We start from the raw sequence: 16,184 nt of genomic DNA on the forward strand, positions 1-16,184 counted from the left end.
TTCATAATATTCATTTAATTAAATTGTATATTAAATTATTTTATCACTATTGGTAAGAATAATACATGTTACCTCTCAAACATCATTCTTCCTTATTTTTGTAATTTAGTCTGTTTTTTATAATCTAAAAAAAGTTAAGCAGAAAAATAGCCGTTTCTGAATATTGCTGGATCAAGAATTGATCTAAATAGTCTTTATAATGAAGTACAAAAAAAACCATAAAAATAATTGTATACAATTTAATAATATATAATAACATGTTTGAAATGGATGAGGAAAACAGCGCCATGTAAATCTCTGCCGCTCGTCAAAACTACAGATGTGCGTCTGTCAGACGAAGGAAGACTGAAGGAGTTTCCAATAAAGGCAGAAAGAAAGGTCAAATAAACATGTTACGTCTGTAAAGTATTGTTTCCACGACTTAAACCCTAATTATCATCCCAAACATTTAATCTTTCACTCTGAGCATTAAATCACATAATCACATATTATTTATTTATTTAAAACACAAGATTTTCAGCAAGAACCTTTTACATCCATTTATTCCAATGAACAAATGATCATTTCTCCTCTATAACTGAAATAATTATTCATTTAGTCTCATGTTGAACAAACACTGAGAATGTGCAGAATTTACTGCTTCAGTGATTTGATGTAATACAAGAAAAAAATATGGAATATAATCATATATAATTATGATGCAAAAAAGTTAGAAATGAATAAACACACATTGACTGAAATAATCGGGTAAATGTCAATTATCCTGAAAACATGAATGCTAAAATGGCCTCTAATCGGTCTAATTCTGTGAAGTGGAATATAAATGAAAACTTCTTGTTTATTGATCTGAGTGTTGCTGTAGTGCTGGATATCAGTCATGTGATCATCACGGCCCAATCACAGCCACCGTACTGATATTCAGATCAACAGCACTCTTACTCATGTGATATGGATTAAATATTGGAAACATGATGAAAGCAGGAAGATCCAGATCTACAGGAGTGACGTTTACTGACTATTGACCGGTAAGATCCTCAGAGAGTCAAAACAATAGAAGAATGGAAAGAGTGTGTGAGTGAAGGTGGCTGTGAATGTGTGTAGATGTGTGTTAGTTACAGGATCAGAGAACGACACCGTTCCTCCGTCATAGTCCAGATTCACTCTCACACGATCAAGCTTCTGTTTAACACGAAAACCAGAATTTATAGCGCACTGATTATGATGATACCACACACTCCAGATATCAGTGTCGAAGAAATCAGTGTTCCCTTTATAATCAATGCTGAAGAAAAATAATCCCTTCCTCTGGTCCTCTGAAGTTACTCCAAGACTCCAGTCTGAACTCTCTTTAACCTCCACATCCCAGCAGTGTGTTCCTGAGTTAAAACCCTCTGAACCCAGAACCCAGAGAGTCCGGTCAAATCTCTCTGGATTATCAGGAAGAGGTTGTTTGTTCCCGCTGAGTCTCACACTGGTCAGATCATCAGACACGACGAGACGTGGATGAGCCGTGTTTGGATCCAGAATCACAGGAGCTGATGAGACACAATCAACAGAAGCTTTTATTCTGATCTTCATATAATGATCAAGAGTGAACCCAACACAGATTATTATGAATTATGACACTCGTCCTGTTGATCAAACACATGTTCCTCTGATCACTGTCAGTGCTGTTATTAGTTTCACACTCGTTTTTATCATCAGCGTTTAACGGCATCAACTACAAACATTAAATATGAAGAAGCAGTCGAACAACAGGAGAGATCATCAGTCTGTGAGTGTTTACTTTTCCCAGTATTTTAGCGCGGCTCTGTGTTGGATTTCTAGGAAGTTTGTTTTGTTTACTGTGTTTTTACTTTGGTAAAAGTGCCTGTGTGACGTTGAATCAACTACAAACATTAAATATGAGATTCAGACATTTGTGTCCATCAAGAGAAACTGATAATTTGGGAAAGTTAAATAACAATAAATCAATGAGATCTGTTGAGATTTATACTGATGATGAAGAACTGTAAGTGTGTGTCTGATCTTCAGCATCTGATCATCATTTTATTGGCTCTTATAGTCTGTTTTGTTTTAAATTAGTTTATTATGACTGTCTGTTGTGTTTGACTTATTATGTTGACTTGATAAATTATTATTATTATTATTGAAGGCAAAGCATCACTGCTTACAAACACAAATCACATTTAACACTTCCTAGCCACGCCCTAGCAACCATTGTCGAGCACCCTAGCAACCCAAATCCAAAGAGGGATATCTTGTAATCTGAATGTCATAGAGGAGTTGCGGTTGGTTTATATCATTCATACTGGCAAGCAGCCTTTGAAGTAACATCACTGGCAGCTGTCAAGCCACTCCCTAGCAACTAAGCAGAGTACCCTAGCAACTGTTCAACAAGACCTACATCTCTGCACCAGAACATCACAGAGACATGGTGGTTGGCTCCTTTGACTAATGCTAGCAAACAGAACATGCTGAACATCTCTGTCATGCAGAACCTCTAACTCTCCACCCATCCATCATGTCCAGCTCAGATCTCCTGCAGTCAGACTCACTGTTTTGGACGATGTCCTGCATCTTCTTCCAGACTCTGAACGGCAGGTTGCCCAAGTATCGTGGCACATGAATCAAAGCTCCAGAAGCCATCTGTGGATCCGGCTGTGAGCTCTGGACTCTGGAAGAACATTCAGGAGTCAGAACTGCAGTGGCTTTGGATCAGAACCAGAGAGACCAGAGACAGGAGCAGATCACTCACCTTTCCATTGAGACTGGAAACTCCTGCAGAACAAACACACCATTTATCATCAAGAACTCAATCAATCATCAATCAATCAACCAATGATCTGAAATCAGACCTTCAGAAAGCAGACGTCATTGGCTTTCATCATCTCCTCCATGTCTTTGATTGTGTGTGAAAGAGCTGAGATGTGTGTGTTCATCTCCTCCAGCTTCTCCTTCATCCTCTGCTTCTTCTGCTCCTCTTCCTCCCTCAGTGCAGTGACTGTAGCTTCTTCTTCATCTCTGAGAAACTGATGAAGCTTCTCAAACTGCTGTTTAATCTGACGCTCTGTGTGCTCAGCTTGAGACTGAAATCAAAGCACATTCACTCCAATCATCTCAATCGACACACATCATTAAACGTACAGTATGGAATTTTTTCTCCACTAGGGGTCGCTAACCTCTTTACAATAACAAAGGCGTAGTTTGATGACGCAACATTTGCTAAGAATTATGGATCTTGTCGTCAACGTCATGCCGACCGATCTAATAATGTTTATGGATGACTGAATACATCGATGCTTTTATCATGACTGTGATATGAAGCAGTTCGGGATTGCTGAGAGACAGCTATCAGCTCCACACGCGACGCGAGTCCCGCGGATATAAAAGGAATATGGACATTTCATTCTACCGAACTACACGCAGAATTACTACTCACAGGTCAGTTTATTAGACAAATTAAACTTGTGAGGTAACGCAGTGCTGTTTCACCTGGTCTAACATTACATTAGCACACTAAACTGCATTTCAATGTGTTGAACTGTAACGTTATATGTTAGTTTGTCTGTATGAGACTAGCAGTAAACTAGATCAACATTAGAATAACATACAGATCATATTCTGACATTTTATCATTGTTGAACTATATAACATTGATTAGTTTTATGTAAATGTGCTCACCTGTTTAATAAAGTACATGTAGGAGCGGTCGAAGTCTCGGACGTGGAGCTCTCGTTTATATACTGTCTATGGGAGCTCTCGGCATCTCGAAAACACAGCGCTGATATTGACTCTCGTTTTAGTTCTCCTTTTTTATCCAAAGTCTGCTTGCCATGGTCCATAATGTTTGAACGAAACAACAACAGCGTGCAAATAGACATTGCGAACTCCGGTGGTCCACGTCAGTCGCTTTGGTTACTATCAGAGGGCTCTGGTTGCCATGGCAGTACGAGCGGAAACCAGGGAGAACGCGGATATGACGCCATTGACGGCGAAAAAACGGAAATAAAGAAACGGTACGTGTCTTCGAATTAAATTACAAATTTCTCCTGGTTTGAAAGTTGTTGGAAACAGTCGGGATAATGTAAGTACACAACTAAAAAAAATATATAACATAGATATAGTGATTTTTGCTATTTTTAAAGCAAAAAAAGATACATATTGTGCCTTTAATATCCAAGATAAACTCAGATACCCGACATAAAACGGATCCAGAAGAAGATTGCTGCTAGTCATTTACAGAAATAATAAACTGGAATCTATTATATCAAATCATAACTGTATATAGTGATCCAACAGCTGTAATGAAAATGACTCTCGTTTCTGTTTCCTCACCTTGATGTGTTGAACTGTTTTCTCTAACTCTGCTTTCATTTGTTCATTGTGTTCAAGTTTCTCTTGTAAGGACTCCAGTGCTGTATTGAGCTCCTCCTAGAATTGAGCAAAAATACATTAAAACACCAGATTACAGTGAAGAGAAGACAATACAGTTCAATATATGATCATATAATGCAGTGAAAAAGTATTTGCCCCCATCTCATACTAAATTGATTCAGAAAATTAAACCTACCATAAAACAAAGGCAACCTGAGTAAACACAAAGTAAAGTTTGTAAATGATAATGTTATTTATTGAAACAAAAAAAGTTCTCCAATACCAACTGGGCCGGCGTGAAAATGTATTTGCCCCCGTAGTTATTACAGTTTTTCTCAGTTGCTTTGGTGCATTTCTTACATCACTATTTACATTTGCACAACAGTTAATGCAGTTCTCAAAACAATTAGTACAAACTGCAAAACCTAGTTGATAACCTGCAAAAGCGTGTCACTTGCTCAAAATGGAGAGCTCACTCCTCAAACGCAAGTATTCACGTCAATGACAGTGTCAGTGCAGTGCCGGCCCGAGCCTTTTGGGGGCCCTAAGCAGAATTTGATTTGGGGGCCCCCTCCCACCACGCGGAGTCACCTGTGCTTGACGATTATTGACACAATGTCACTCTATAATGTTACATTATAAATTAATACAATGAGGTTATGTATAAATACAAAATAAATAGCCTACTTAATAAAAAATAGATACTTAAATAAAAATGTTTTAACTTTTTCTTTACTCTTTTACTAACTCTTTGAAACTTCTGAAAACAAACTGTCAAAAAACATATATAAAAAAAAATTATTTGCAAAATATCCTCCACCGTTTTGCAACCCTTTGCAGTTTGAATGATGTCTTATATGAACATGACGGAGTATGTGTTTATGTTTCCACTGTTCGATCGCGCCTGCGCCTCACACACACACACACACACACACACACACAACATATTCCAGCACTGCAATCTTGACATCGCAGCCTGTTCGTTATAGCCGTAATAAAATATAATAATAAAATAGTCAAACTAACATGTAAAAATTACACTGCTCTTTTTAAATAGTCAGTAGTAGCCTACAATTCGTACCATTCAGCGCTGCGTAGCCTAAGCACCGCTCCACTGTGATGTTTCCAAGCACATTTTTACGCATGTGAAGAGAATGATTTTTTCCCTCGATATTGGATTTCAAGCACATTTTTGCGCTTGTGAAGAGGATGATTTTTTCCCTCGATATTGGAACGTGGGTGAAGTACAAAGAAGCCTATAATAAAGAATAGTTTACCATCCAAATCCATCGCGAATGTTGAAACAGTTTGATTCTAATGAGAGAGATCCGCTTTCACTTTCGCTTTAAATTATTTTGTTTTGGCTTGTTTATAGTTATTTTTTTATTCTTGTTCTGTTCTGAATATCATTAAATTTAAAGGATAAATCATTGATCAAATCAAATTTGTGTGAAATGGCTTAACATTACCGTGACTTTGCGCACAAATTTTCTATGCACGCGAGGTTATGCGCATATGACTCAAACACTGGCAGCCACAGCAGCAGTTGTAGGCAGGTATATTGATCATGAAATCAGAATTTTCTTGTCTTGAATTATTAATCCATTCATTAATTTATGTCACTTGTTTAATTTAATTAATATGTAAAAAAAAAAAAAAAAAAAACTCGCTTGGGGGCCCCCTGGTGGCGAGGGGGCCCCAAGCAGCCGCTAAGTTCGCTTATGCCTCGGGCCGGCCCTGTGTCAGTGTCATCAAGATGAAAAGTCCTGACACCATTGTTTATGAAGAAGATAGTCAAATGGCTTTGTCATGTTTTCATTATGACAGTTTACTCTGTAAATGTTTTCCAATGCAAAAAAAGTCAGATCTTGGTGACACTACCTGGAAATGCTCAAGACAGCACTATATACTATTTGCACAGCCATTTGAAAAATACAGTAAAGTTACACATTACTGTATTTAGTGAGGTAACTGAGTAAAAGACACTGAATATGTATGTTTCACATTTTTACTGCATATGCTCTTTGCAATTCTAATTTGTTTACAGCATTGTGCAAAAGAAAAAATACACCCTTATTTACAACAAACATAAACTCCCTCTGGGTAGAGCTGAGCACAACTGTACACAATATTGCAGTACATATTGGAACTGAACATACAAAATACATAGTACTGTAATCATTCATGCACATCCAGACGTTCCTCATCAGTGAAAGCTGAGATTCATCTGAGAGAAATTGTTCAATTCAGGAAAAATTTTTTTTTTAAAAATGTGTAAAATTTGCTTGACAGATTTTGACAACTAGTTCAACCTTTTTGTATGTAATGACTCAAGCAATGAAATGAGGACTATTAGTTTTATATGGAATGAACAAACAAACACCTTTTGCAAAGAGCATTCCTCCTCTTCATTATCCTATTGCAATCATCAGCCCCCCCCACCACAGCTGCGACTCTTCAACCCCTCGCCGCCCAGAGCCAGGCTTGGGAAGCTTTTACCGGCATGTCAGATTGGGTTTTAGAAATAATCAAACGGAGTTACTCGCTCCAGTTCTCTCGCAGGCTCCCCTGCTTCAGGAGTGTGACTAACACTTCAGTCTCAGATCTGATTGTTTTTTATCAGTGGATCTGAAGGACGCATACTTTCATATCCAGATAGCCTCTCATCACAGTTCTTGAGATTCACGTTCGAGGGGGCTTACCAAAATAATACAGTCCTACCATTCTGACTGTCTCTTGCTCTGCGTACTTTTATGATATTCGTGGATGCGGCCCTCTCCCCCTGAGACAGATGGGAGTTCACCTCCTGAATTACCTCAATGATTGACCGCTTTTAGCCCAATTGAAGGAGGAACTCTGCGCACACAGATCTTTGCTCATCAGGACCAAGGTTACGTTAGTAACTGGAACGATCAGTGTTTGTGACTCGTTATGATTCTTAACGTGTGAATCAAGAAACATTTGTCTTACCTTATATGATGAAACCACTTCACTGATGGGTCTGAATTTATGATTGTCATGTTGTTCTGAATCTCTGCACACGATACACACAGGCTGTTTGTCCTCCAGACAGAAGAGTTTGAGTTTCTCACTGTGTAAACTGCAGATCTCCTCAGACCCTGATGAACGCCTCTCATTTCTCTCCTTCAGGAACGACTCACACAAGTTTTTTAATGCAAGACTAACTGGAGGATCAGATCTTGAGGATCTTCTCCTGCAGACAGGACACTCCTGAGATTCCTTGGTTCTCCAGAACTGTTGAAGACACTCTTTACAGAAACTGTGACTACAGGATAAAATAACAGGAGCCTTGTAGATTTCACGACACACAGGACAAATATAATCATCTTCAGCTGCTGAAGCCATTTTCACTGTTTGAGCTCCAGCAATCTAAACTTTACTTTCACTTTCTGATCGACGGTTTAAAAAATGAATCACCATGAGAATCACAAAGATCAGAAACAAACTTGTTCAGTAACAAACTTCTCAAATTTTTCTGTAAAGTTTTCCCCTTCGTACTCCACTGATCGCTGATTCTTTATTGCTTTTGTCGAGACAAAGTCAGTATGGCAGAAAAGAGAAATAACAAGTCAGTCTCTTCCTGGTTAGTGTTGTAAGAGGGTGGAGCTTCTGATCAAGTTGGTGTGTTGAAACAAGTCAAAGAACAACATCAGGATTTCTTTAGGCAAAAATAACAAAATCTAAACTAATCTAATCTAATATTCAAAATTAACTTACATTGAAACATTAAGATATAAAGCTAAATCCTTGGATTGAACACAAAAGAACCATAAAAATACTCAAATATAAAAAGAATAAAAGATCTCAAAACCCTTATACGTGTTTTATTTATTGCTCTTCTCCAGGGTCTGTCATGCTCCCTCTCTCTTAAAATGATTTCTTCTCATGCTGAAGTTTCAGTGATAAACACTCCTCTGTTTATCTGCTGATTGTCAGTAGTAGTGATAACCCTATGGCACCTGTCAAAATGATTGATGACTTCCGGTCCCGCCCACAGATAAGACATCTGGTCACCGCCCTTCCGGTTGTCCGTTGAGCTGTCCCGCCCTTTCTGTCGTGTATAGATATGGATATGAATTGTCATATCGAGCGTTCGATCATGCGTTTTGACAGTTTTATCTACCGCATATGTTGTTTTTATCTACCGGTGTCTTTCCGGCATATGTTGTTATGGTTTGCCCTATCGTCCTAGCTAGTTGTAGATCATGTGGTTTTGACAGAAAGTTTGAAGACTGTGTCACACACCCATTATCTCTTGCACACAAGCTGGGTGTATTTTCTGTGTGTATGTGTGTCTGGCTATATGGCATCACAAGTGCTGTTAGGAAATGTGTCAGCATCTGATATGATCCCTCCACATTCCTGAGGTAACAGCAAAAGTGAGAAAAAAAAGAGAGTTGTCCCTAATCATGTTTTATATTTCACACAAATGATATACAATAATATCTTAGCAAAAATCTACTGAAACCATTTAATTCAGTTTTAGAGAAACAAAAGAATAAAATGAATAAGGATTTTACTAAATACTAAAGCCTATCACAAAAAAAAGAGTTGAAAACATACTGTTCTTTAAAAAGTATAAATGAAAAGATTATAAAATAATTTAACCAAGGTTGAAAACATACCGTTCTTTTAAAGTATAAATGAAAAGATTATAAAATAATATAACATAAATGTCAGTGTTTCTCTCTCTCTCTCCTCCTAGGTTTATTCAGCGATCAGAATGAGACAATAGTGCAAAATTTATTTCAAAGTTTAAATGATATGTTTATAAAATGTTGTTTTTATTTTTTTTTTTTTTTTTAATTAAATTTAATACATTTATTAAAAGTCGTAATAATGTTTTTAAATTCAATACATTATTAAAAGTTGTAAAACAAAAACACTGTTTTTCTGAATGCCTCTCCAGCCAGAGTAGTGTGCCTGTGGGTGTGTGTGTGTGTGTGTGTGTGTGTGTGTGCGTACGTGTGTCTGTGACAGGTTCCGGTAAATTAGCGTGCCGTCATCTTTCTGAATTGTGTGTGTGTGTGTGTGTGTGTGTGTGTGTGTGTGTGTGTGTGTGTGTGTGTGTGTCCTCTGACATGACCCCCTCCACATTCCTGAGGTAACAGTGAAAGTGAGAAAAAGAGAGTTACCCTAATCATGTTTTATATTTCACACAAATAATATGCAATAATATCTTACTAAAAATCTACTGAAACCATTTAATTCAGTTTTAGATAAACAAAAGAATAAAAAAAATCATATTACATAAACATTCCGTTCTTTAGGCCTATAAGTGTATAAAATAAAATAGCTATCTTGCTAATTTAACTAAAGTTGAAAACCATTCAGTTCTTTATAAAAGTATATAATTAAATGCTTATAAAATAAATATCTTATTGATCCAATTGTTTTTGATAAACAAAAGAATAAAAATCATATTACATAAAAAAGGGTATACATTAAAATGGTTATCTTGCTAATTTAACTAAAGTTGAAAAACATTCTGTTCTTTAAAAGTATATAAAAAAATAAAAAATAAAAATCTACTGAAATTTCAGTTTTAGATAAAAATAAAATTCATCTAAGTCTGCTGACTGAAGATTTCATGAAGCACCAGACAAATGGTATGTTTGTGTGTGTGTGTGTGTGTGTGTGTGTGTGTGTGTGTGTGTGTGTGTGTGTGTGCGTACGTGTGTCTGTGACAGGTTCCGGTAAATTAGCGTGCCGTCATCTTTCTGAATTTATTTCAAAACATAATCGTAAAAGTTTAAATATGATCTTTTAAAATTAAAAGACTGTTTAAATAAAATCTTTAAAGTTTGAATACATTCATATCTTCTATTTATCTTTTAGAAGATTACTGTAATGATTTTGTTTAATGGTGACCTAAAGTATAATTGTTATTAAACAATGTCTGTCTGTTCAAAAACTTTAGATTGTAGAAAAACTGTACTTTTTAGTCGTTTTAAATCTCATTTATATGAAAAGATTCAATCAGCATTTTTTTGTCCATGCGGGGTTTCAATTTTTATGGTGGGGGCTTTCCATAGCTATAATGAATTTTGTACCGTACACCTAAACACAGAAAACTACATTTGTACATTTTCAAAATGAAATAAATAAATAAATAAATCATTTAATATCATTTTGTGCACACACACGGTTCTAAAAAATAAACTAATCTCTATTTTAAATTAAATTATTATTAATAACATATGTTACTAAAATGTAAACAAAGTTTTAGCTAAATAAATATATAAACAAAAACACCTTACAGCCCCAGATCCTTCAGAGATAAACCACAGTGTGATCTGAAGCTTCAGGAAACAGGGTATCAGACCAGATGAGTCTCGGGGGACAATGTCACAGTAAATCTAGTCTGCTAACGCCTTTTACAGAGTACATCCAGAGTTTATACTAAATTCATTTAAAAGCATAATCATACAAGTTTAAATAAGGTATTTTAAAATTAAAAGAAATCTTTAAAGTTTTATTAAAATCATATCTTCTATTTATTTTCTTAGAAGATTACTGTAATGATTTTGTTTAACGGTAACCTAAAGTAGAATTTTTACTAAACAGCGTTTAGTTGTTGATTGTTGAAAAACTGTGCTTGGGCATCTTAGATCTTTTGTCCATACAACATGTTGTCAAAGTTTGTCACAATGTTTTGTTGTTGTGTTGTTTTTAAGAAATCCGAGGACTCCACATTGCTCTTATTTAGACTAAGTTGTATCATCTGCAAAATCACTGACGCGGCATAAGTAAAGTTGGTCTTGAGCGAATATTTAATTTTATCAGTCATAATTCAAAGTATAAGTATACGATCGTATAAGATCATTTTAACTTGTATTCCCCGAACTATCCTTAATCAGTGTGGAATCACACAGGGTGAAACCCTTTACTGAGAATATACTATCGGTTATCTACTCAAAATATATGTAGAAGTGTAAAATCGGTGTTTAAAATCTGTCTGCTGGCAAAGATCATGCATGAATAGACTTTGGGGAGAGCTGATGATACTATCTATAGCAGGAAGCATGCCCTTTGACCTCCTCGATTGTGGAGGCTTGTTGTTTTTTTTTTTTTTTTTTTTTTTGTTAAAGACCCAACTACAAGTTAGTTCTCCCAAAAGAATTTCTCCCATCTAGTGGTTCTCCCATCTACTCGCTTTTTCAAATGCGTGTTGCAACTGCGGTAGCCGTAATGTGTCAAGAAGCTATGACAACATGGCTTCCAATAGCGCTTCATTGAGTTTAACGATACATGTTTTTGTACTGTTATGGCAGCTATATAATGATTTACACAACCAAGCAATGAAAAAAGCTTGTAATTTAGACCATACCTTTGACTTGCCTGTCGAGAAGAAATCAGGCAACTTCCCTTTCAAAGTCTTTCTCCTTCATTAGATCTTTCCACATGGGGAAAAGCTATCCTGATATTTATTTACATACCGCTAAATTAAATGTTAGCTTTTAGGCGATGAGGATTCCTTCTCCCGTGGCTCGGCATAAGTATGATCCTGCATTATAATGTACTGTGCAGTGCAGCCTTTCAATTTTGCCGGGGCAGTATCATTGCCTCCCATATGGTCTAGCGGTTAGGATTCCTGGCTTTCATCCAGGCTGCCCGGGTTCGACTCCCGGTATGGGAAGACAATTTTTTTTTTACATTGTCAACAAAATTCAAGTTATTCAATAATCATTTTTAGTTATCCATAGTCTTAGAGGCCTACAAGTCTTAGAGGCCTACACGAACTGCAGAAACAAGCAGTTTATTGAAGATTCGGTACTGAATCATTTTCACAAATACAATTATATTGAATTCAGAAAATTTCACTATGGAACATTTACTTTATCATAATTTCAATTTAGTACATCATCATTTCATCTCATAATTATGACGCATAGTCATAACTGTAATTTCAACTTTTTGTTATAATTATTACTTAATTCAGAATTACAATTTTTGTCAATGACGCCTTTTTAATGTAATACTTAAAACGTGTTTAAGTCATAATTTGGTGGTTGACTATAGTAGTGTTGATGATGAAACGTGTTGAGTTAGGCTAGCGCTTTTTGTCCCTCTCTGCTCTTTTTCAAGATGGCGGAACGACACGGAAGCCTCCTTGGTCCCATGCAAATAAAGATAAGAAATGATCTTTCTTAAAATCAGATCATTGGCACAGATCATTTTACACCCGTGAGGACTTATTTTATGAATACAGACAATGATTTTAGCTAATAAAATACCATTTTTCAGCCGAGCGAATCTAGGCCTTCAGAAGTCATAACTTCAGGGGTCAACGGTTTAGGCCCATTGGTTTAGGTATTTGTAAAAATCAAATACTGTATGACACTTTTCAAAGTTAGAATAACCTGTTGTGTTCTGACACAAGGCCATTAACCGGTTCTTTTTTGTTTTATAAATGTATTTCGCTTATTTCTACAAATATCGACCTGAAAAATGAAAATCAGGAAATAAGAAAAACAGTGTTTTAAAATACAACAAAACCATGATAATGTTTAGATGTGGATGATTAAGTTTTAGGCGTAGTGCAACCAGATTTCTCTAACATTGCGAGGTATCACGACACACAACGTTGTAAATAAACATTTTCAAAATGTAATTTAACCATATTTTATTAATATTATGTTAATTTAAAGTTTTTGTTATTAACTAATACCTACTAACACTTTAACACACAAAATTAAAGAGATCTCAGATCACAATCTACAGTTAGATATTCTCCTACTTAGTATCTTTGGGTGTATTTTGTCTCACCGTAGTGATGCAAAGTTCTACAGTCTATAACTTTAAAACATCATCTTTGGAATCGCACGTGTCCATGTAAGATTCAAAAAGACCAAATCACTAAGAATTTGTGATACACAAATAAATACACAAAAGTTTATTACTCCGCTAGATTTAGTCATCTTGTTCAGATAGCAGGCGACACTGTTTCACATGTTGTACGTTGGACTGTGTTTTAGGTGAAGACGTTTATAGAAATAAATGACGCTTAAGAATTTAAGCGATAGTTTGACTAAATTGATATCAATCACACAAATACGAATCACACAAACTGTTTTACACTATTACAACAGAATCACATCCGACTATTGTACCGAGAGATGCATACTCATTAAAGCTTGAGGCTGTTAAACAAAGTTCCACACTCCAGTAAAATTGCATGAAAAGTAAGTTCTAGAGGTCAACTGGGTTAAAAGTAAATGCATCATCATGAGCCATTTAAAAACAAATACAGAAAAGCCACTATAGTGATCAGTTTCGAATGTCTGTCATTGACATCTTGTTTCTTTTTGTACAGTTTGCAAAAAGTACATAGAGCGTGGTCAAACATGTTAGGAAAGTATCCTATACATTATAGGTCCTTCTACACGATAGGCCTTTAACCGGTTCTTTTTTGTTTTATAAAAAAAGAAAACAAAAAATATGACTAAAAAAAATGACTAAATCTTTCTGCGATGCCTACGAAACATTGACGTGAAAGATGAGTATGGCTGTTTTTCTGTTACCTATTACATTTTAAACTCGTCTAACTATTACACTTATTTTCTTATTTTGTGTGTGCGTAGCTAAACAATGGTTAAGCTAATGAATTACGGTTGACAAGTGGTATTTTTATGTAAATTGATTCATTTTTTTTTATTCCGTCCACACTTTGACATCAGAGTTTTAGGCATCCGTCTTTTAGGCATCCGTCTTTTAGGAATCCGTCTTTTATGATCTTCTATACTGCATAATGCCGAAATGTATTAACATATCGTAAATTTCAATCGTTAGATAAATCATCTAACTATTATATGTGAAACATAGGATTCACATATTGGATTCTTGTTTATATTGAACATTGTTATTGAACCGTTTTTCAATATTATTGAAAATAATTGTTAAATAAAAGCGCTAGTGTTCTCGGCCTCATCAAAGTTCACAAAGTTTTCACAGGAGCATACCGACTCTGAAACAAGACTTTGTTTACAAGATTTTGTTTGCATTTCTTCTGAAACACCCTGTTTTGAAATGGTTTAACTTCACCAGCGTAACACTTACTGTATTGTCGGGTGTGATTGTAATGTTTTGTATGCCGTTTTCTTTACACTCACCCCGGATATCTGTTTCCTGCAGTTAGCTGTAATGTTAGTGAACTCTAGGTCTTCTCTTTGTTCATATACGACAGTATTCGCATGAATTGGCTTGATTTGATAAAATTATGTTTTAAACCATCATCTTCACTTGAGACATTTACATTATACCGTCCTAGTTTTTAAATAGCGCTAAAATGTATATTTTAACCCTTTATGCGGATATGCCGCACAAGGTTCTCTGTTCTCTGGTTCTGTGTTTTTAAAAATAAAGACAAGGATACCTCTTTCTATAAGCGACCCTTAAAATCTGTGCATACAACAAAACACGTGTAGGTGTACGATGATTTATCAGCAAATTACTTTTGTTTGAAAAAAAACTTAAATCAGCTGGTGCTTGATAACTATTGAAGTTATGATGATGCGATATTTATCACGTTTTCATTTTAACTCAATACTCTATGAACTTTAACATCTTGTTGGTCAAATTAACTTAAAGCCTGCGCATCCTAGCTACTTTCTAAATGTGTGTAACAGAACTTATGGTGAACAATTTAGCCATATGTTTTAAACGTGTAATGTTTAAACAAATTTTGTTACTGGACTGAGTGAAAATAATAAACTTCTCTCTGGCGGCATATGCATAACTTTTCCATGACGCTACTTCTGATGCAATATGGCTTTAATTTACATAGTTATTTACGGCTTTCCTGATGACAGTCCCCGTGCATCCTACACAACAGGGTGGGCTGAGCTGTTGTCCTGATAAATATTTCAGGACATCGCCCGCTCTAGCTCTACTCTAGCTCTACTAGCCGCGGACTGCTGTGCTACTGCAACAAAAGTTGAAAGTCCTGATTGCCAGAACCTGACGCAAACTTCCGACCCAAAAACACAAGGCTTGGCTAATTGTCCCGCAAGGACTCAGGAGATTCCAGGAACATTCCAGGAAAATTTGAAAAAAATTCGAAAAGTTGAAAAATGGCGACACAAAACCTAAAAGAGAGCGACTCCCCGTTGAGTTCTGGCGATGCGGGGCACAAGTATCCTCCGGTGTGTGAGTGTGCCACGGGCAAAGAGTGTCGTTTAAGAGATATGTTAGACAGTATGTTTAAAGATCATTTTAGAGGCCAAATGGTTGGCTTGATGCACAGGATTATCGACGCTGCGTGTGGTATGAAAAAAGATTGTACGCAGGACACCAAACGTGTGACAAATCTCAAAAATGAGATGGACGACGTAAGAGGTTTGATAAAGTCATGGACTGATGTAACGCCCATGTTTTTTGACAGCAAAGAGCCGATCGGCGTAATCCTCAGAAAAGTTCTGGATGTGTTGCGTGAATGTTGTGACGAATTCGAAATCAAAGAAATTCTCGCTATATGGACATTTGTAACGGATCTCTGTGTGTCACTGGTGTCAAAAAATGCAAAAACTGACGTTGGTGAATTAGTTGAAAGTCTGGTCAACTATACCCTGGAGCAAAACATGATAGCCTGCAGAGATTTTCTATTCTGGTTAGACCATCTGTAAATGTCTTTCACTCAAATGTCTTCTTCTTCTTCAATGTATGAAAGTATAATGTTGAAATAAAATTCTGAAAAAAAAATGTCTGGGCTCATAAAAAATAGTATTATAATAGTATACATAATAATAATATTTAGAATAATTAAAAATACTACATGATTTAAAAGA

At 36.0% G+C, this 16,184-nt stretch overlaps 1 protein-coding gene across 1 annotated transcript; it reads right to left on the bottom strand.

Annotated features, from left to right (window-relative positions):
* Positions 1-227: 227 nt before the first annotated feature.
* On the bottom strand, positions 228-8,341 carry LOC308680954 (zinc-binding protein A33-like). Its single transcript, XM_081349427.1, has 6 exons — positions 7,348-8,341; positions 4,339-4,434; positions 2,859-3,089; positions 2,759-2,781; positions 2,559-2,677; positions 228-1,535 (listed from the first exon to the last, which is right to left on the bottom strand). Exons 1-6 carry the CDS (start codon positions 7,741-7,743, stop codon positions 1,009-1,011), a joined length of 1,392 nt encoding a protein of 463 aa, XP_081205553.1. The 5' UTR covers positions 7,744-8,341; the 3' UTR covers positions 228-1,008.
* Positions 8,342-16,184: the final 7,843 nt, after the last annotated feature.

Source organism: Scardinius erythrophthalmus (assembly GCF_964197995.2).
Source record: "Scardinius erythrophthalmus genome assembly, chromosome: 20".
NCBI classification, from domain to species: domain Eukaryota; kingdom Metazoa; phylum Chordata; class Actinopteri; order Cypriniformes; family Leuciscidae; genus Scardinius; species Scardinius erythrophthalmus.

What these genes read in the sequence shown, in the direction of transcription:
- LOC308680954 (XM_081349427.1), bottom strand. Translation starts at nt 7,743, where the DNA reads ATGGCTTCAGCAGCTGAAGATGATTATATTTGTCCTGTGTGTCGTGAA. An exon ending in AAGTGGTTTCATCATATAAG is followed by an intron (nt 4,435 to 7,347) that starts GTAAGACAAATG and finishes GCTCAATTCTAG; the next exon opens with GAGGAGCTCAATACAGCACT. An exon ending in AAACAGTTCAACACATCAAG is followed by an intron (nt 3,090 to 4,338) that starts GTGAGGAAACAG and finishes CTTTGATTTCAG; the next exon opens with TCTCAAGCTGAGCACACAGA.